The 21323-nt window shown below is 44.5% G+C and overlaps 1 protein-coding gene across 1 annotated transcript in view; it reads right to left on the bottom strand.

Moving 5' to 3' along the window:
• Positions 1–10848: 10848 nt before the first annotated feature.
• Positions 10849–21323, bottom strand: part of DHRS3 (dehydrogenase/reductase 3) — a 41792-nt gene continuing 31317 nt past the window's right edge. The window contains exons 2-6 of the mRNA XM_033922906.1: positions 15963–16106; positions 14274–14393; positions 13408–13646; positions 12436–12561; positions 10849–11875 (exon numbers count right to left, since the gene is read on the bottom strand). Of these exons, the coding sequence (XP_033778797.1) occupies positions 11791–11875; positions 12436–12561; positions 13408–13646; positions 14274–14393; positions 15963–16106 (714 nt within the window). The 3' untranslated portion in view covers positions 10849–11790. The remainder of the gene's footprint in view (positions 11876–12435; positions 12562–13407; positions 13647–14273; positions 14394–15962; positions 16107–21323) is intronic.

The raw sequence follows: 21323 nt of genomic DNA, 5'->3' as shown, positions 1-21323 counted from the left end.
CAGCCAGTCGGGTTTACGGGATAACCCTAATGAATATGCATGAGAGAGATTTGCATATAATGGAGGTAACAGGCATGCAAATCTCCATGCATATACATGGGAACCACTGCCATAGAGCACATGATGTATTTTAGAGTCCATGATTGCAGAATTCCAGCAAGAACCCTGTTGCTCAGTGCTTGGTTGCAGAATTTTGGCACAAGGACTGAACTAAAATAAGTTGTGAGGGGGGGATATAAAATCGATAAAACATCCCCAAATGAAGGCTAATGGTGCTAAATCTCAGCCCGAATTGAGAGGCAGATTCTCAAAACTTAAGGTTGCCTTTAGCATGGTCGCTAAACTGGTTCCAGCAAGGAGATAATTGAGCACAACAGGGATGTGTTGTGTTTTTAAGCAACATGAAAATATCTAAGATATTGGTTATGTTGTTTTTATATCTTTTCCCATCCAAAGTAACACACACACACACAAAACCTACAGAATATTTAAAACTCCTTTTACAAAGCTGTGGTGGAGGCTTCCACCGCAGACCACTGAGGTAAATGCTACGATGCTCATAGGAATTCTAAGTGTCGGAGCATTTACCTCGCTGGTCCACAGTATAAATCTCTACCGTGGCTTTGTAAAAGCCAGCGCTAGTTATTTAGGGGTTCTTTGACAAACTTAGCATTCACTAAATGCTAAGAAGGCATTATATTCTCATGGTCCTTTTAGCATTTAGGCACTAAGCTTTAGTAGAAACTTAAGGTGTTTTAGCATGCCCCATACTAGTGTGACCAGGTTATCCATTCCAGAAGGAAGACTTTTTGTCCAGTCCTGGTTTTAAAATTATATCCCAAAGCAGTGCAGTATTTGTAGTCCATGATTCTATCCATTGAAAGTCTGATAAGGCGAAATTAAAGACCAAAGTAAAATACATACAAAATATATGAAATGCAAAAAACAATAAACAGGATACAATGTCGTAATAAACAATTATATAGCGTGCATATATTTTAGCGTGCATATATTTTAGTGGCAGATTATCAAAACGGTTGAAAATGTGAGTGAACTGTTGAGATCCCACTCAACTATACGGTCACTCTACTTTGAGGCTATTTTCCCACCTATAATGCAATAGAGCATGAATAGAAAATAGGGATATACGGGTGTAAGATATAGTATATACATTATGTTTCAATGATAGTATAAGAGTGTTAACTGCATTGAAAGAACATTAGTGCATGGCCATTAATACAAGAAAAAGACCATCTTTGCTGCTCCGGAAAAGTGGCTATAGCGCGCAGGAAAAACCCGCCTAATGCTGCGCTATGGCCACGTTTCAGTGCAGCTTATTAAAAAGGTCTGTGACTTAGTAGCTAGTCAGGGAAGTGCTCTCATGTTGCTGACTGTGCAGGTACAGGAGTTTCCAAATTTGATGGGGGTGTGATGAGAAAATAGGAGCGCGGGAAAGCAAACCTCCTCCTCTGGCCGGTGACTGCTGCTTGGTTGAGGAACAAATGAGAGCTTGAGTCTGTCAGACTTCCTCCATTACTCTCTTTGAGTGGCACTTTAATGAGGGCACCAGGGGTCGACCCCCTGCCAGGGGGCTGGTTCATGCCCCGTTTATCTCACAGTCCTCTAAGACTAAAATAGCACGCCAGGCTGGGTTTCATTTGGCTTCTGATCCAAAGGCCCATCGTGATGGATTGAGTGACTGCAGTAAGTTGGCAGCTAAAGTGTGTTGTAATAGAGTCTTTCTGTCAGCTCAGCACAATGGATTTGCTGATCCACCGGTTTTCTCAGTGGTCACCGTTACCAAGTTTCGAAAGCTCATTTTCCACGGTGCTGGAAAGGGCTAATAAATAAGCCCGCAAAGGTTACATAGAGCACTTTTCTTCCCCCAGCCGTCTTACAGCTGGATCTATAAGCGAGGCGGTGCCAACACTGCGACACACAAAATGAACGTAAATTTTTAACGGCCGCTTTTCTGACTCATTTAGAATTAATGGAACAAAGGTAGCAGCTGTGCTGGGGGTTGCTTTTTTTTTGTTTGTTTTTTTGTCTGTGTGTGATTTGTAAGGAAAAACATGCGTTTGAGATTTTGTGGTTGTACAGAACAGGTCTCCCCCTATAAATTTAACCAACAATTTAACATTTAATAAAGAGTAACTCAATTTGAAAGTTATATTAAAACATATAAATTAAAACAAACATGTCCCCCATTTTTCATCCTGTCTGCTTCTTTCTCACACATCAGATCTTTTGCTTATAAGCTCTTCGGAGAAAGGCCTCCTCCTTTCAGTGAGCCTCTTCTCTTAACTATGAAACTTAGTTCTGAGGGAAGTGTAACTTTATATTGAGGTTACCCGTTACGTTAATGTACATTTAGGGAGCAACATTCATCCATCGGCAGTCAACATTTCTTTAAATGCTAGCCGCCACTGGCTACACTAGAACCAATTATTCAGTAGAAACATAGAAACATAGAAAGATGACGGCAGAAAAGGGCCATAGCCCATCAAGTCTGCCCACTCTATTAACCCACCGATAAGTCTAGATGCTAGTGATTCGTGCTATGTAGGGATCCCACGTACATGTCCCATTTACTTTTAAAGTCAAGCACGCCGGTGGCCTCGACCACCTGCACCGGAAGCTTATTCCAGTGATCTACCACCCTTTCCGTGAAAAAATACTTCCTGGTGTCACTACTAAACTTCCCTCCTCTGAGTTTAAGCGGATGCCCTCTTGTGGTCGAGGGTCCCCTGGGCAAGAGGATGACATCTTCCACCTCGACCCGTCCTGTGATGTATTTAAATGTCTCAATCATGTCCCCTCTCTCCCTGCGTTCCTCTAGAGCAGGGGTGTCAAAGTCCCTCCTCGAGGGCCGGAATCCAGTCGGGTTTTCAGGATTTCCCCAATGAATATGCATTGAAAGCAGTGCATGCAAATAGATCTCATGCAGATTCATTGGGGAAATCCTGAAAACCCGACTGGATTCTGGCCCTCGAGGACCGACTTTGACACCTGTGCTCTAGAGTGTAGAGCCGCAGTCTGCTCAGTCTCTCTTCGTATGAGAGACCCTTGAACCCCAAGATCATCCTAGTGGCCATCCGCTGAACCGACTCGATTCTAATCACGTCTTTACGGTAATGTGGTACTCATCCCTCTCTGGGTACCAGCCATAAATATCCTGGTCTAAGTCATAAAGCAAGGGTGTCAAACTCCCTCCTCGAGGGCTGGAATCCAGTCGGGTTTTCAGGATTTCCCCAATGAATAGGCATGAGATCTATTTGCATGCACTGCTTTCAATGCATATTCATTGGGGAAATCCTGAAAACCCGACTGGATTTTGGCCCTCTGACCGGAGTTGCCCACCCCTGCTCTAGAATGAGAGGTCATAGGATGAAGTTAAGAGGTGATACGCTCAGGAGTAATCTAAGTACTTTTTTTTTTTTTTTTTTAAACTATGTTTTAATGTAAATCGCTTAGGTTGTTATAAGCGGTATATGAAACACCAACAAATTTGAAACTTCAGGAAATGCTTTTTTACAGAAAGGGTGGTTGATGCGTGGAGCAGTCTCCTGGAAGAACTGCTGGAAACAGAGACTGTATCTAAATTCAAGAAAGTCTGGGATAGGCATGTGGGATCTCTTAGAGAGAGAGTTAATGGTGACTGCGGATGGGCAGACTAGATGGGCCATTTGGCCTTTATCTGCCATCATGTCACAATGTTTCTATAACATCTTAATGCAGGTGGAAAGAGCCTTAGCCAATAGGGAGAGGAGAAGATAGTGGATGCTGCGGATGGACCATTTGGCCTTTATCTGTCATCATGTCACAATGTTTCTTCAGCCGCTGAGCAGTACCGAGCAGGGGTGCGTTTGGCGCTGCTGTTCGGCGCTCAGTGGCTTCCTGAATGGCTCAGCGCAGGGCAGCAGCGCTAAAGCACACCCCTGCTCGGTACCGCTCAGCGGCAGAACAAGCCAGAACTTGGGGCAACCACGGCAGCGACCGACCGGGTTAGCAGCAGGGCAAGAGCGCAGAAAGCTCTCTCCTGCCCGCTGCACCTCTGGACCACTGGGGATTCCAGCGCCAGAGGAGGTAGGACGGACAGGGCAAGGAGGGGGGACAGGGTGGAAAGCCTGGGAGGGAAGAGGGCTGGGTGCAGAGCCTGACAGGGGAGGGGGTACTGTAGACATGCATCAGTATTTTTTTTCTTAAAAATGTGTAAAAAAAAAGGGTGTGAGTTATACACCGCTGCGTCCTATACACCGACACATACGATATTTTCCCTTTATTGTTTCTATCAAATATTGTATTTCTCCCCTTCATACATTATGTCTAACTTTGTTTCATTTTGTCTGTCAATCAGTCTGTAATTTCCCCCAAGAATTTGGGATTTTTAATATTTTTGTGTAAGCCGCTTTGACTTTGATAAAGCGGGATATCAAACTTTTAATAAACTTGTAAATCAGTTGTGAATCTGCTCTGACCCCCAGGCGCCTTTAACTAGTTTGTTCTTTTCTACCACCCAAATCTCATGTATCTTTGTTAAAAGTTTTGGATGGATCTTGACTTCTTTTTTTTTTTTTTTGCCTTGCCCTTTATTTGTGCCACCGGATATTAGGACTCCGTTGTCCTTCCCTTGATTTCAATCTTGTGTCAAGGATCATTGATTCTTTGATCTTCCAGGGATGCCTAGCTGGGGCTCTGGTATGCTCTCAGGGGCTCTTACCCACCTTCCACGTCTCCTGCCTAAGACACTTTTTTGTTGTTGTTGTTCTTTTTAGTTGTCCCGTTGAGAAATTGTAGCTCTTTTCTGCCTCTCTTGAACAGTAGGCCTCTTTGATTTGTGCTATGAAAGGCGTTACATTAAGTGATAACAAAACAGAAACAGAAGTTGGCATTTGGGGGGAGCAACTGGGCTTCAGGACTGGTTGGGGACCAGGGAGGTACTGAATTTGGCCTCTTCTTAACATGGCCTTTCAATTGAAATACAGATACCTGGGCCAGTGTGACTTTATGATTATTGAGGGTTTCTATACCGCTACTAATGACTGGGAAGTCAATTCAGAGTGGTCTACATGAGCCTCTGCAAAGGTGCTATAATACATGAGCTTCTGTAGAGATGTTACCATAAGGAGTTGTGAGGTGTTACAATGCATGGGCTCTATACTGAAATATACAGGGCTTCTTTGGTGGTGTTACAGAGTTATTAATACCGGCATGGTTATGCCAATAATCCATCATCCTACTTATATGCACATGTTTATACCAAATCAGTTGTCCTATATGTTGGTTTATTATTGCCGCTAAATACGCTATACACTTTTACATACCTTTTAAGGAGGTTGGCCGTTTCCACTAAATATAATCTCTTCACATGCATCCCTGAAAGATCTGGTTTCCTCTCTCTCTGAACTTCATAGTTTCAGTTGAAGTAGTTTGAGAAAAGGATAGTCTTTATTCCTTTCTGGAATTTTCCAGTGTTCTTTTCTAACTTTAGGAGACCCTGAGTCCTGGAAGTCCTAATTAAAGAAGCCCCTCCCCCGATATAGAAGCAGTTGAGATATAGGGCTCCTTTTACTAAGCCGTGTTAGGGCCTTAACGCACGGAACAGCGCATGCTAAATTGCCCTGCGCGCTAGACCTTAACGCCAGCATTGAGCTGGCGTTAGTTCTAGCCACGTAGCGCGGGTTTAGTGCGCGCTAAAATGCTTAGTAAAAGGAGTCCATAGTTTTAATTGTAGAACTGCGGAAACTGTCCCCTTCTGCCGACTCCCCCACCCTTAGTCCTCTCGATAGTTGTTATAGAGTTGGAAAGCCCCCATCAGGTCTGGTTTTCAGGATGCACATAATAAAGACGCGTGAGACCTGATTGCAAGAGCCAGGTCCATTCTGAACATTTTGCTCACCCTTCCAGAAAACAAACCCCAAAAAACTTGTTTGGCGTCTTGGGTGTTGAGCAATGCGCCTACCCTTGCTGCCGACAATTTCAAGATCAAGCGCACAGCGCTGGCTGTCAGGCATTGACATTTTTTGAACTCAGCAGAGAGATAAATGATACCCTTTAAGTGGCGGCAGGGACTCTTGCCTGTGGATGCTGTAACCAAGTGCTTCCTTTTCTCTGTGCCAGTGTGAGCTGCTTTCCATTCTGCTCACAATCTGACAGGAGTCAGATCTCAAGCGGAGGTGGGCGCACCATGGAGAAAGCCAGACCTCCAAAGGAAAAGTGAATTGAGAAGCTCCCGCACCGCCTAGCTCTGGTTTTGCTTTGCCTTTAGACAAGGTCAGGTCTGGTCGCCAGGAAGGCTTGCGTTCTCTTTCGACTGCCCTCCACCTGTGCAGGGGCCGGGTGAGGAGCAGGTTAGGTAAGTGGAAAGTTCATCATGAGGTGAACTGTCTGTTACTTCTTAATTCATCCCATATTTGGTTAACCTTGCTCTGAACCCAGGTCTACAGAACCCTTTTCTCTCAACCACTGCCCCCCCCCTCTCTAAGTCCAACCCCACCCCTTGTGGAACAAGTCAGCTGGATGCACCCTTCTTTCTGAGTCTACTAAACAAGGTGGCAATTGACGTAGCAAAGGTGAGCCAAGTCAAGCACTACAGATGAGCTTGTTTAACACTGAAAGATTATTTATGTTTCAAATCTCAAAGTTCTTTCCTTACAACGAAAATAAAGTGTAGCAATCAACAATGTATTTTGGTAGTTCTGTTAAGAGTCCAAAGAATGCACAACTATTAATCAGCGTTAAGTGAAGAGCATCGATCCTTTCTCTAAAAGAGTTTCCTCAATTCAAAATGTAAGCAACAGTTTTTCTTCACATAAGTCCACAGTGCAATATTTATACATGTCATTTTCTGTACTGTTCCCCCAAGGGAGCTCAGAATGGTTTACGCTAATCTATTCAGGTACTCAAGCATTTTCCCCGTCTGTCCTGGCAGACTCACAATCTAACTAATTAATGTACCTGGTGCAATGGGGGGGGGGGGGTGGGGGGGGAGGGAATTAAGTGACTTGCCCAAGGTCACAAGGAGCAGGGTGCTGAGGCTGTAGCTTTAACCACTGCACCAATCTAGAAATCAAAATGTAGTAAAAGTGAGCCAAATATAGGACAATGAAGTCACTGTGACATCACTGATGAGGTTGGCTCTTAGGCATTGGTGGACTGAGGCATTATGATGTCACAATACCAGCTCTGGTTATCAGAAAACCCGGACATGTCCTCTTTTTAGAGGACTGTCCGGGTGCCTAAATGGACTTTCCAAAACCCAGCAGTTTGTCCAATTTTTGGAAAGCTCCGGCCACGTTTCGAGGGCTTCTGAGCATGCACAGATGACATCACACATGTCCGCACATGCTCAAAGGCCCTCAGTTGTGGCCCAGAGATAAGGAATAAAAAGATGAAACTTTCTGGGCTGAAGGCAGAACAGGGTGGGGCCGGGGGCAGAATGGAGCGTGGCCATTCATCTGGGATTTTCAACACAAAATAGGGTAACCTTACCCACACTTTGCTGGTGATAAAAGCTGCCAAAATCCCAAATCCAGCATCTCTCTTCCCCCCTCCCCAAAGGGGAGCAGATTCTCTCCCTCCCTTCCCATCCCAGCCTGTGCAGCAGATTCTCTCCCTCCCTTCCCAATTATTGCAGCAGATTCTCACTCTCTCCCTCCCTTTCCACCCTCCAGCCTGTGCAGCAAATTCTCTCTCCCTTCCCAGCTTTGAATTTTAGGATTCCTCAAGCCCCCAACCAAACACCATAAACAATGGCTCAGAAAATCCCACCATATAAGCTTCCATGAAAATCACAATTAAAGAACCAACAACGGTAAACGCAGATACAGTTTCAGATTTTTTCAGCATCCAGGAAACATTGCAAGAATTCTTTCTCGCTGTCCAAGAGAGGAACAGCCAATGTTTTCCTCATTATTTTCTGTTTGCTGCATACCTCTCTCCCACTGTGACTGCTATTTGACCTGTTGTCCGCTGAGAGACCTGAGGAAGGGGGTAGCAGGAGGGAAGGTTGGGCTGGCGTTCTGCTCACTTAGGTTCATTAGGAAAAGATTGAAGGCCCTTACTGTGCAGAAAATAACTGGCACTGTTCCCCTTAGTTTTCTCTTTTTGCGCACTGTCCCCTGCATAATCCGTAGCCTTCCTCTTTCACATCCATCTCGAATATTGCTTTCACGTGTGGCATCCAGCATTTTCTTTCCTTCTTTTTTTTTTTTTAACATCTTTTTTTTTTTAACATCACCCCTTTGCACTTTTACCTCAATTGGAACCAGCTTCTGCTAGTATAAGTCTTTAAGTGAAACTACCTGAGTTTTCTCCATTTTTTCTTCTCCTCTCCAACTCATTTAACTCAGACGTTGCTACAGTACTTGACCAGGGATGATACACCATGGCTTTTCCAGAACTCTTGCAATCATGGGCTGCTATTGCATAACCAGGAATCCCTTTTTCCCCCCCACTGAAGCAGAGAATGTAACCTGCAGCTAACCACAGGAATCCATCCCCTGTCATTCTTTAATGTCTGTCTCAACCTCAGTCCTTCTACACCAGCATTCTTCAGTGCAAGGCTTGAGGGCCAGTGTCTGTGGCCATTCATACTCTGATTCTTATGTGAGGCAAGTATAGGATAATGAACTTATTGTGACATCACTGATGATTTTGGTTCTGAGTCATTGGTGAAATGAAGCACTATGACATCACAATTTCAGATCTGGAATGTTGCTACTCTTTGGGTTTCTGCCAGGTACTTGGGACCTGGGTTGGCCACTGTTGGAAACAGGATAATGGGCTTGATGGACCTTCGGTCTGTCCCAGTATGGCACCGCTTATGGTCTTATGTTCTAACTATCCGGTGTCATTCTTTAGTGTCTATGTCAACCTCAGTCCTACACCAGCATTCTTCAATGCAAGGCTTGAGGGTCAGTGGTTGTGTCCATTCCATACTCTGATTCTTCCATCGCTTTTTAAATACTGACATGGGGATGGTTTCCTTTAGTTAACTGCAGGGACGGGGCAAATTCTGTCACCATGTCATTCTCTAAATCAGCAGCGTGTTAGAGTTCAAGAGAAAATGGGATATTCATGTGGGATCTCTAGGAGAGTAAGAATCAGGGAGTGGGTCATTGGTATGGGCAGACTCGATGGGCTATAGCCCTTTTCTGCCGTCAATTTCTATGTTTCTATGTTCTTCTATTGGTCACTCCTCTCTCTATACAGCCTAGCATCCTTCTGGCAGCAGCTTTGTCACACTGTTTCTTCACCTTTAGATACTATCCCCCTAAGGTCCCTCTCCCCATCCGTGCACATCAGCCTCTCACCTCCCAGCACATACAGCTCCTTCCAATTTCTAATCCCCAAAAGCACTGAATTTTAGTTGCCAGATATTAGACCATTCTTCTAACTTTTGCAGATCCTTTTTCATGTTTTCCATTCCCTCCATGGTGTCTACTCTGTTACAAATCTTGGTATCATCCACAAAAAGGCAAACTTTTCTTTCTAACCTTTCGGCAATGTCGAACAGGATCTGCCCCAGCACCAATCCCTGAGGGACTCCACTACTGACCTTTCCCTCCTCCGAGCAAATTCCATTAACCACCACCCTCTGGTGTCTACTCGTCAACAGTTTCTAATCTAGTTCACCACTTTGGGTCCTAACTTCAGCCTGTCAAGTTTGTTCAAGAGCCTTCTATGAGGAACCGTGTTAAAGGCTTTGCTGAAATCTAAGTAAATTACGTCTAGTATATGCCCTTGATCCAACTCTCCAGTCACCCAATCAAAGAATTCAATCAGATTCGTCTGACACCATTTACTTTTAGTAAAATTATGTTGCCTCGGATCTTGTAACCCATTTGATTCTAGGAATTTCAGTATCCTTTCTTTCAGCAAACGCTTCCATTATTTTTCCAATAACCGAAGTGAGGCTTACCCGCTTCATCTCTGCGACCACTTTTGTGAATAGGGATCACATCCGCTCTTCTCCAATCCCCAGGATCCACTCCCGTCTCCAAAGGTTTGTTGAACAAATCTTTAATGGGACCTGCCAGAACCTCTCTGAGCTCCCTCAATATCCTGGGATGGATCCCGTCCGGTCCCATCGCTTTGTCCACCTTTAATTTTTCAAGTTGTTCATAAATACTTTCTTCCGTGAACGATACGGTATCGACTCCATTCTCATGTGTAACTGTCAGACAATCTCGGTCCTTCTCCAGGATCTTCTTCCGTGAACACAGAACAGAAGTATTTGTTTAGCATATTTGCTTTTTCCTCATCACTCTCCACATATCGATACATATGAGGCTTGTGCGGTTAAGGCAGGATTCTTACAGGAATGGGGCAGGAACAGCGACAAAACTCAGAGGGACGGGGAAATTGAGTTCCTACAGGGACAAATTTGTTCCCATGTCATTCTCTACGTGATATCACCAATTCCTTATCTGGATAGTTGGGGATATGTTATATAAGAGATGCTTTTTCCTTAAATTATTTTTCATAAAGATTAATATTTCACTTTTGTTACTTACCATACATTATATGATTTAGAAATTGTTCTGATGAGTTAAAGGAAAGGAAGTTTTGTTGTCTACACCAGTGTTTCTCAACTCGGTCCTGGAGTATCCACAATGAATTTACATAAACTTGATTTGCAAGCACTGTCTCCTTTATATGCAAATTTCTTTCATGCATATTCATTGTGGATATCCTGAAAACCTGACTGGCAAGGGACCGAGTTGAGAAACCAGGACCGAGTTGAGAAACACTGGTTTACACCTAAAAGCATTAAAAAAAACAGTAGAGGGAGATGTAAAGACATTGGTACCAAAACCCCAAATATTATAGAGAAACGCATCAAAGGAATTTTCCAACGAACAGGTTCGCTCATCTTTATTTCCATTCAAAATCGTGATCAAATTAGTTCAAAGACTTTTTTCCCCCCATAAATGACCCACATTTCTCTACAGCTATTAATAAAGACAGGAATGGATCAGGAATTTTCTTCATGAAACAAAACTCGGATACTGTCTAGTACAGGAGACCGAGGACAGAGATGATGCAGCTTCAGCAAGGCTGGGATCAGACATCAGAGTCCATCTTGACACCACTCAATCACAGCCAATAGCGCATCCTTTGTTCAAGGCACTGCACTCCCACCCGTGGTCTTAACATTAATTTTTTTTTTTTTTTTTTAGCTCTAAAAGGAAGCAGTACCGAAGGTGGGTACCCCAACAGAATCCATTTACCAATGGGGGTGCAGGTATCAATCAATAAAGAGTGTCGTGGGTTGTATAATCCATGGCTCCGTAGCATCGTCACCCACCCGCAGCTAAAATTGTATCTTATTACACTTTGTCCAGAAAATCCTTTGGCTCATTTCTTTAATTTCCATTCATGTAGCCAGATTTAACGGATAATAAATTTCCCAAATCACAGACAAGCTTTGTAGCGCATTGCAAAATAGTCACAAAGAAACCTGCCGCCAAAAGCGCAGTGGAACCTTTAAAAACATCAACTGAACCTTAATGCTAACGTGGAGATTTACTCTTAAAATAAAATATGTTTAAAAAAAAAAAAAAAAAAACACATTCAAAAATGTCATTCTTCCTCCAAATAGTCACAGTTGCCTCTGGCCCTGAACGGAGGTCTTGGTGTCACAGGTGAGACCCGGAAGAACTCTTGCCTCTCAGGAGCACTAGTCGCATGAGCAGTACATGGCGAAAGTCAAACTTGGAACATTCTAGAGTCCCGTCAGACTGGTGCGCTGTTGACTTCTGCATATCAGAGTCTTCTGTCTCGTGGCTATGTTCTCCCTTTGAACGTATTCATGCATGTGTAGCTTCCTGTGAACTTGTGGATTTCTTCAAGCGCTGACTGAGGGAGGACGCTGTCACGGTGGGGGGGGGGGGGGGTGAGAGGGGAGAAGAAGGAGAACAAAACACAAAACAAAGCAGATAAATATAAAGACCCTGTCAAACTTCACATACATCCCAAAGTAAACGACCTACGCAACTGTCCTCTCCACTCCACCTCACAATTGCGTACAGATGCAGGAAAGCGCTTGCGTGAGGTTACAGCAGTGAGGCGGGCAACGTTCTAGAACAATGGTAACATACCGAGGGGCCTCAAAGTAGTACCTGTCGGGCCGCAAGTTTGAGACCACTGCTCTAAGCTGAGTTAGAGTCCTCCACTTATAGTCCTGACAGTAGAGGGTGCTGTTTCACTATCACATTTGCAATAGTGAGAGACAGACAAGTTCTTCAGGATTCCAGGGAACCTGCCTGTCTCTATGGAAGACACGATATTGAAGCATCTCCCCCCACTGGCAGCAATGCAGTTGGAGGACTCCTGCCTGGCAAGATCTCTAAAGAGTACAATATACACCCACTCAGCTCCAGCATTGATCCATTCCAATAGGCTTTCATGGCAACACCAAACATGCTTTACCTTTTTAAAATGACAAGGGCGTGCATGGTCCAAGGCAGAAGAAGGAGTGCCTGATTCAGCCGAACAGCTTCCACGGTCTTCTGTGCCACCGTCTCCGGCTTTAGAGGAGGAAACAGATTAGGAAACCTACATGAAAACAAAAAAAGACTTAGCAGTCTCCTATTATGCCATAATTACTTCTTGTTCACCCTTGTAACACTAGATCCGATATTTATGATTAAAACAATTTTAATTGATTTTCCTCCATTACACAAGTTGTATCCAAGTATACAAAATCTAGTATAACAATTAACCTTCCAACCCCTTCACAGAAAACTACCCCCTCCCTAGGGTTACCAGACATCCGGATTTCTCCTTCTTTTCAAGGACCTGTTCAGGGGGGACTGGACAGCTTTTCAATGATGTGAAATAACCCTTGCCTGAACACAAAAGTAGACCAAGCATATCTTGTGATTATGCACGGTACTGCAAAGTCCATTAGAAGACAAAGGGATGCAACATTTAAAGAAAACAGAGATGGACAGATCTGGGTGTAAAGAATGGGCAGGTCAAAGGTGGTAATAAATAAAAACCAGACGACAAGGCTACATTAAGGAAGTAGGTGGGATCCCCAGCATAGATTGGCCTAGATGGTTGGAAAAGAGTGTGGCACAGTGGTTAACGCTACAGCCTCAGCACCCCAAGGTTGTGGGTTCAAACCCACACTGCTCCTTGTAACATAGTAAAAGACTTGAACGGTCCATCCAGTCTGTCCATTAGTTATTCTCATTAAAAAAACATGATTAAATTAACTTGTCTCTTCTTTTATATTTCTGGGCTATAGTATAGGCAAGTCATGTAATCCCCCCACTGCCTCAGGTACATTAGATTGTGGCCCACCGGGAATACAAGGAAAATGTTTGAGTACCTGAATAAATTCATCTAAACCATTCTGAGCTCCCTTGGGAGAAGGGTATAGAAAAATATACCAACCTAACTCTCATGCCCTGGAACATCTCGGTGCTGGTGTGGAAAGGCAGGACAGTGGTGGCCTGGACTCCTGGGCAATCTAAGAGTCCTAAGGTTAAACTCTCCATAAAGGCAAACGAGGAAGCCTTGGAAGTACAGTAGTCAATAACTCCAGGGATCGCCGACAGGGCCAACACGGAGTTCAAACACACGATGTGGCCATTTTGTAATTCCAGCATCCGCGGCAGGAACGCCTTGGTGGTCTGAAGAGAGAGACCCACATGTTGCATAAAGGTTTATAAAGAAATGACTTGGGCTCATTTTGAAAAGGTTTTTCCAGGCAACATATTATTTTTTGCTTGAATGAAATTACAGGATATCCAAAAACTATTCTCAAAGCCATGGATGCCCGTTCATTACATTCATATACTGCATTCTTCTGACAAGAGTTCAACCCAAAGCGACTTGTACCAGAGAACTACAATAATGTATTAACATACCAATACCTCTCAGTTCTTTCTTGAGTTAAGGCATCCAGAACTGAACCACTATGTTATTCCTTCTCCATGAAAGAAGGACATGTGGTTCAGCCCCATTTTGCCCAAAGCCCCACCCCCTCACCTCCTTTCCCAAGTCCGGGGCCCATGTCTGGAGGGCCTCTGAGCGTGCGGGGACATGACGCAATAGCGTCGCACGTCACTGCGTCAAATCCACACCTGCTCGGAGGCCCTCCAGATGCGTCCCTGAGCTTGGGAAACCTGGAAAAACTGGCAGACTTTGAGAATCCGTCCAGGCGCCCATAAAATCCCCTAAAGAGATGGCATAGTCCGGGTTCTCCCGGACGTCTGATATCCCTTCTCCCACCACCAATCCTGGCGTCCGCGGCTTACCCAGAACTGCCCAAGGGTGTTTATGTGCTGGGACTTTAGGAGGGCGTCATCGTCGCTTTCCATTAGGCTTTTCCCATGAACCACTGCAGCGTTGTTTACTAAGATGGTCACATCACCCACCTGCAAACAAGATCAAAGCCAATAGGTTAAAAAACACAAATCACAATAACCGCTTTTAATGCTGCCCGAGTGATCTGTCTGTTTAACCCCTTTATTTGGCCTTGTTGCTCAGAAGCAACGTGCGTCTTCTATGGCCCTTATGGGAGATCTGCATCTCCAAATGCCTGTTTACTTGGCACTGTTGCTCTCATTCAACTAGTGACACAGCGAGGGTGAATGGCGCCCGGGACGGTAGCGCCCTCCCCATCCCCCCCTGGCTCCTTTCTGTTCCCCCCATACACATCCCCTTCCCGTCTCCAGTACCTTTTTAATTTTCCAAGCAGGAACAGCATCACGAACTTGCTGTCGGCATCGTGTCGGCTATCCCTTGGACGCTACTTCCTAGGCCCGGAAGTGACGTCAGAGAGGAATTTGTTCATAATGCTGCCAGCGCAGGAAAAATTACAGAGGTTCTAGGGAAGGAGGTGGTCGGGGGGTGAGGAGAATGGGTGCCCTCTCTGCCCCCCCTTACTACACCACTGCGTTCAACATCAAGTTACGTAAAGCAGCCATTGCATCAACTGCCAATGAAAGGGTTAAATCTATCAGTGTAGCTCTCGATGAGACAGAATCTTTCTGAAAACAGACTTAAAAAACTGTCCAGTTGATATTCAGCCCATGGTAGAATTAGCCCTCAATATTCAGTATCGGGGTATGTTCCGGTAACAGCATTGAATATCCAGGGCTAATTCAAAAAGCACTGGCCTCTGGAGTTTATGTGGGTCCCCGCCTCAGCCCCCCCGATCCCCCCTCCCTCACTGACTGAAGCAATCTCTAGTCCTGGGCCAGTTCCCAGCTCCCTGATGGTCTATAGAGGCATATGGGCAGGAGTAATGCCCACTCTTCTGCTTGGCTGCTCCTTCAAAATGGCTGCCGTAAATTTTGTCTGTCCACCAGGACAGACAGAGGAAAATGCCTGAGTACCTAAATAAATTAATGTAAACCATTCTGAGTTTCCCCTGGGAGAACAATATAGAAAATAGAATAAATAAATAAATCGTGTGAAAAGTCTCAGCCTCTGATAACCAGAGCTTGTTCCACCAATGCCTAAGAGCCAACCTCATCAGTGATGTCACTATGGCCTGTGGCGCTGATGATTAGAGGAACTAAAATGCCCATCCTCTGACCTCACCTGGTCTACAGGTTAAACCTTTTCTCCCCCACCTCCTCCCAAGACATGTCTCTCTCCTTCTCTCTTCCCCCCCCCTTCTCTCTCCCCCTCACCTCTCTCACTCCCCTGCGGTCCTGTCATGTTTATGTTGGTCACAGCAGCAACATGGAAGGCCTACGGCCAGTCCCTGAATCTTTCCTCTGCCAAGTCCAACCCACAGGAAATTGCATCAAAGGAGGCAGGACATGGCAGTCTGTCATGCTACTGTTCCTACTGCTGCCAGCGACCGACATAAACATGACAGAACTGCAGGGGAGCGAGAAAGGTGAGGGAGCAGTGCCAGATCTACAGGGAGGAGGAAGAAAAACTGTTCTCCAGTTGCCCTTCCCCTATCATTAAAAAACCAATGTACAACCAACCTTTTCCCGCACAGCTTTGGCCTGCTGGTAGACCTCTTCCCGGTTTCCGACATCGCACAGAAAATAATGGCATTCGGTCCCCGTCTGCTTTATCTCCTCCATGGTTTCTTTCAGGCATTTCTCTGTTCGACCCCACAGAATGATCTGCATCCAAGAAAGGAAAAAAAAAATCATACTTAAAATGCTCTCTTGCAAATGGGGGTCCAGGAACATGCAGGGTACTCGACTATCAAAAGCTCGGCACACAATATTTGAATTGCAATGGTTTATCAAAAGTCTTATTATTTCTATATATGCAATATCACCGTTCTTAGTCCACACAACTTTAACAGTTTAAGGATCACTTCGCCCTCCGTATTCGCGGTTTCGATTACTCACGGTTTTAAAGCTTGTTGGCTCCTCCCCCCAAATGACATCAGCTTGCATAGAGAAATCGTTGATTCCAAGCGTTTACAGAGAAAATCCCTGAATCCCAGGACTTTCTTCGCCGTGTTTTGCCTCTCTTTCAGGAACAGGCCAGATCTCCCACCATGTTATTCGCGGTTTCACCATATTCACGATGGTTTTTTTAATAGAAAACAGCGAATAACATATGAAAAAGTTATTCTCGGTTTTTCTGTATTCGCGGGATCTGTTAAGCCCCTGTCACAGCGAATAGGGAGGGAGAAGTGTAGTCTGTATTCTGTGCAGTGTGCAGAATAAAGCACCACTTCCAAAGATCCTTAAACTGTTAAAGTTAATAATAATAATAACAACTTTATTAATGAAGGGCATCAAATAATAAACCCCCTTTTATCAAGCTGCATTACAGGTTTCTAGAACGGGCCACTCCTAGGATTTAGCCCAACAGAGCCTCAGATTGTTCGTATTCAAATTTAAATCACTATTCGGGCTGAATACAACTGATGTACTCATGGCACTCTTTGGGGCTGAATCGAATCCGAATATTCGGTACAACCCTAGTGCCTAATAAAAAATAATATTTGTCCATATTGTATTTTATTTATTAGTTGCCTTTGCAAAGTAAAAGGTGATATAAACCCCCACCCCTCAACTGAGCTCCTAAATGTGTTCCCAATTTTCAGACAATCATACACAGGAAAGTACATTTTAACCCTTTCAGGACCATAAGGATCGTAGGCCAATTTTTGTGGTTTTGACGACATTTTTATGGTAAAAAGGGCTTGCAGATGCCAAAAAATTGATTTTTTTTGTGAAATATCATTATTTTTATTTAAAAAAAATCACACTTCTGGCTTATGGACAGTGTGGCAAGTGAATCTTCTCGTTAATCTAGCAACGACGCTAATGAATGAATGTCGGAACCAGTTTGTTTACATAAAGGCAGTATCATATGGAATCCGTACATATCAAATTTAGAACTGTAGACTATCCCAATCAAAATTTATAGGATTTTAAAGTTATGGGACAAATATGTCCCTTGGTCCTGAAAGGGTTAAGCTAAAATTTCACCCTAAAGTTATGCTTGCCATTCATTTATCTGGATTTAGGAGTCTAAGGGGCCATTTTACTAAAGCTAACACACACTAACAGACATTATTAGTAGGTTCCAAATGCTGCATGCTCTATTTTGTACCTACGGGCCACGTGGCGCATGGCACACACTGTCTGTTAGCATGCACTAATCTGTAGTAAAACAGCCCCCAAATTAGGTGCTTAGAGCTGAAAATTAGTGCTCGGCTCTTTTTTCTCACCCTAATATTGGGGAAAGACAACCTAGAAAAGGACTGGGGGTTTTGGTGGATAAAACAATGAAACCGGCGGCACAATGCGTTGCGGTCTCAAAAAAGGTATCACTACCAGAACCAAGGAAGTTATCCTCCCGCTGTATAGGGCAACGGTGCAACCGCATCTGGAGTACTGCGTTCAGTACTGGTCGCCGTACCTTAAGAAGGATATGGCGGTACTCGAGAGGGTCCAGAGAAGAGCAACAAAAATGATAAAGGGCATGGAGAACCTTCCGTATGCTGAGAGGCTGGAGAAGCTGGGGCTCTTTTTCCTGGAAAAGCGGAGACTTAGAGGGGACAGGATAGAAACTTGTAAGATCATGAAGGGTATGGTGAAGGTAGAGAGGGACAGATTCTTCAGACTGGCGGGGGCAACAAGAACTAGAGGGCACTCTAAAAAACAAATGCCAGGAAGTTCTTCTTCACTCAGAGGGAGGTGGACGCCTGGAATGCGCTTCCAGAGGAGGTGGTAGAGCAGAGTACGACTTTGGGGTTCAAAAAGGGACTGGACGAATTCCTGAAGGAAAAGGGGATCCAGGGGTACAATGAGTAATAGATCACTACAGGTCATTGACCTGGGGGGCCGCCGCGGGAGCGGACTGCTGGGCGTGATGGACCTATGGTCTGACTCGGCAGAGGCAATACTTATGTGCTTATAAATCTATCTCTTTCCACCAACTTTTCAAGAGTCTAGATTTAGGAATTTTCAGCATAAAATTTAGACACACGACCTTAACAAATGCTCAGAGACCAACTGAGGAGCCTAACTCTCAAAATCTGGAGCGTAAACCCTTTCCGCCCAATATACTGTACAATGCTATTTAAATGGCTAGGAATGGCTCCTGGCTGGTTAAGCGCTAGTATTCAGGGCAAGATAGCCGAGTGGCTAGCCCAGTCACCGGCTAGGTCACGCGACATAGCCAGTTAGGAGCAAATTTTATAAACGGCTCCATAGATAGGTGGCAGTAGGTTAAGGTTATCAGGTTTTACTCCTCTAAAATCCGGAACAATAGCCCCGCCCCCAGGACTACCCAGCCCCACCCCATTTCCCTCCAGCACCGCCCCCCTCAACCTGTTCTCATGCTCAGGGCCGCGTCGGGAGGACATGTGTGATGCGATGAGACCACATGTGTGCGCCCATGCGATTACCACGTCGCATCAGCGCACCCCTCCTGACGCGGTCCCGAGCTGGAAGTGCCGGGTTTTAAAAAACCCGTCCAGACATGTCTTCTAAAAAGAGAACATGCCCAGGTAAATCCGGACGTTTGGTAACCCTACGATAGGTGCTCTATCACCGCCTAACAATTTTTTAAAAAATGTATTCTATTTGTTAGCCGCTTAAAAGGTCTAAACGGCTTACAGTAAAAATGTACATAAAATTGACAAACTTCAAAGTTACATATCAATTCTGACCCTACGATCTATTTCTAAAATCCCAATCCCAGCCGGATGGAGTGCGGTTGCTGAGCCAGGCAGCGGAAGCATAGGCATCGTTCGGTGGCTGCCTGAGCACCCCCAATATTTTTCCCTGCAGTGTTACATCCGGCCATACGTGGTAAACCTCTATTTATTGACGATACACAGTACATAGAGACCCCTGACGAAGGCAGACACGGCCCGTGTCGGCTCCTACAATAAACACAGGATTTTTTTGCCCATTAACTGAAGGCCCTTCTGTGCAGTGTTTTAGTGGTTTGTTTTTTGTCATCTGATTTGTATTCTGTCTCTCTCTTCATTTTGGACGAGGATCCTTTTAAAATCATATCCCCCGAGAGATTGTCTCTGTAGAAATGTTTTATATCTTTAGGAGCAAAAGAGATGTCTATTAGAGAACGACACGGGGACATATTTGTCCCCGTTCCTGCAGAAACTCAAGTCCCCCGTTCCGTCCCCGTGAGTTTTGTCGCTGTCCCCTGTCCCATTCCTGTAAGCTCTGCCTTAAGCGCACAAGCCTCGAACACTTATGATTTTAAAGTGGCTGAGGCTTTTGCAGATGAGGACGGAGCTTGCGGGAATGGGGCTTTTGGCTGGGGACATTGTACCCTGATTTTATGTCCATAACGTGACTTGCGGTATGCGCCTGGTATTCACTTCAAGTTGTATTTTTTTTCTACAAAGTAATGAACTGCTTTACATGCATCTGCATCTCATTGCTATATAACTTAAATATCACCCTGATGGGACAAAACAGGCCAAAGGACGGTCTTTAAAGTCACTTTGAGAAATAAATAATGCAACTACAGGTTCTAATGTTGCTTGATAACTTCCCCCCCCCCCCCCACCTAAATACTGAATAATAGAGATATGCACGGCCAAAAAAAATCAGTTTGCTTTTGGATTGTTTTTTTTAGCATTTTTCAGTTTGCTTTACATATTTGTTTTAATTTTTTGAAAATCTACATGTTAAAACTTTTTTCTTTTTTTTTTTTTTACACAAGCGGATGCAAATAGATTTGCATTTATTTGCATCAAATCAATTTTGTTTGTAATTTTTTTTATTAAGATTCCCAAACGAACCGAATGCACATCCTGCTGAATAAACCATGGATTCCCAAACTCGTCCTGAGGACCGCATAACCGGCTTTCAAGATATCCACCAACGGCGCACATGCAGGATTCCCCTGGACGCGCTGGCGCTGCGACACCCAAAATGCCACTGCGATACAAACTACCAAGAGCTGTGCTGGCAAAATGACAAACAGAAGCCATAACCCAGAGAGATGCACACACCACTTGACCACGCGCTGAAGGATTTCGCCTCATCAGATGCTGAAAGGGATGGGGGAAGGCAACAGGAGGTCATGCAATTAGGCAGCACCCATTAACAAGGAGATGAGAGGGCCACTTATCACCTGCTGACATACCTTTAAGAGAAGAAACAGAAGCCCCCAGCTTGTCATCCTGTCCTAATATGCTAAACTCTCCAGTGGCCCCACCCCCATCCGAGCCTGTGCCAACCTCAGCAAGTTTAATTCTAGCGCTGCGTTCTTTGTAAGCCTTCCAGCTGGAGCACTCTTTTCCGTATCCCTGTATTTATTTCAAATTGATGTCTCTCTTTCCGCAGAAGCAGAACAAGAAATAACAGTAAAATACAATTAGTATAATTGCAGCACTAAAACAGAAAGCACAAAGAAAAGCCTGCATATTCCACGTCAGAAACTCTGCTCAGATGGTTTTATTTTTTTTCAGGCATGTTTTATTTTTTTGAAGGCCAAAGCCACCAAAAAGGCTTCCCAATCCCATCTATCTAGATTTAACTCCACCTTATCACCGAGGCCAGGATTTTCAAAAACCCGCGCTAAAAAAAAAAGCGAAGGTCTGCTAGCACAGCCGTTTTGATACCGAATCTAAAAACCCGAGACATTCTTCAAAAATTGCGCATGCAATTAAGATTGGCGGACAGCAGCGAAGATTTCCTACATGCACAGAAAAACGCCGTGCAGAAACAAAACCACACTCTCCTGCTGCACTATTGGACGAATGGAGGGGCGAAGCAACGTCGACTTTTTTCCATCGCGCATAAAAAAACATGCCTCTCTCTTCCCCCAAAAAAACTACTATAATTCAGGTAAATCTTGTAATTTGTTTTTTATGTAAAATTTAATCAAGACCC

Source organism: Geotrypetes seraphini, chromosome 15 (genome assembly GCF_902459505.1).
Source record: "Geotrypetes seraphini chromosome 15, aGeoSer1.1, whole genome shotgun sequence".
Lineage (NCBI taxonomy): Eukaryota > Metazoa > Chordata > Amphibia > Gymnophiona > Dermophiidae > Geotrypetes > Geotrypetes seraphini.
This window is presented reverse-complemented; position numbering and strand designations above follow the sequence as displayed.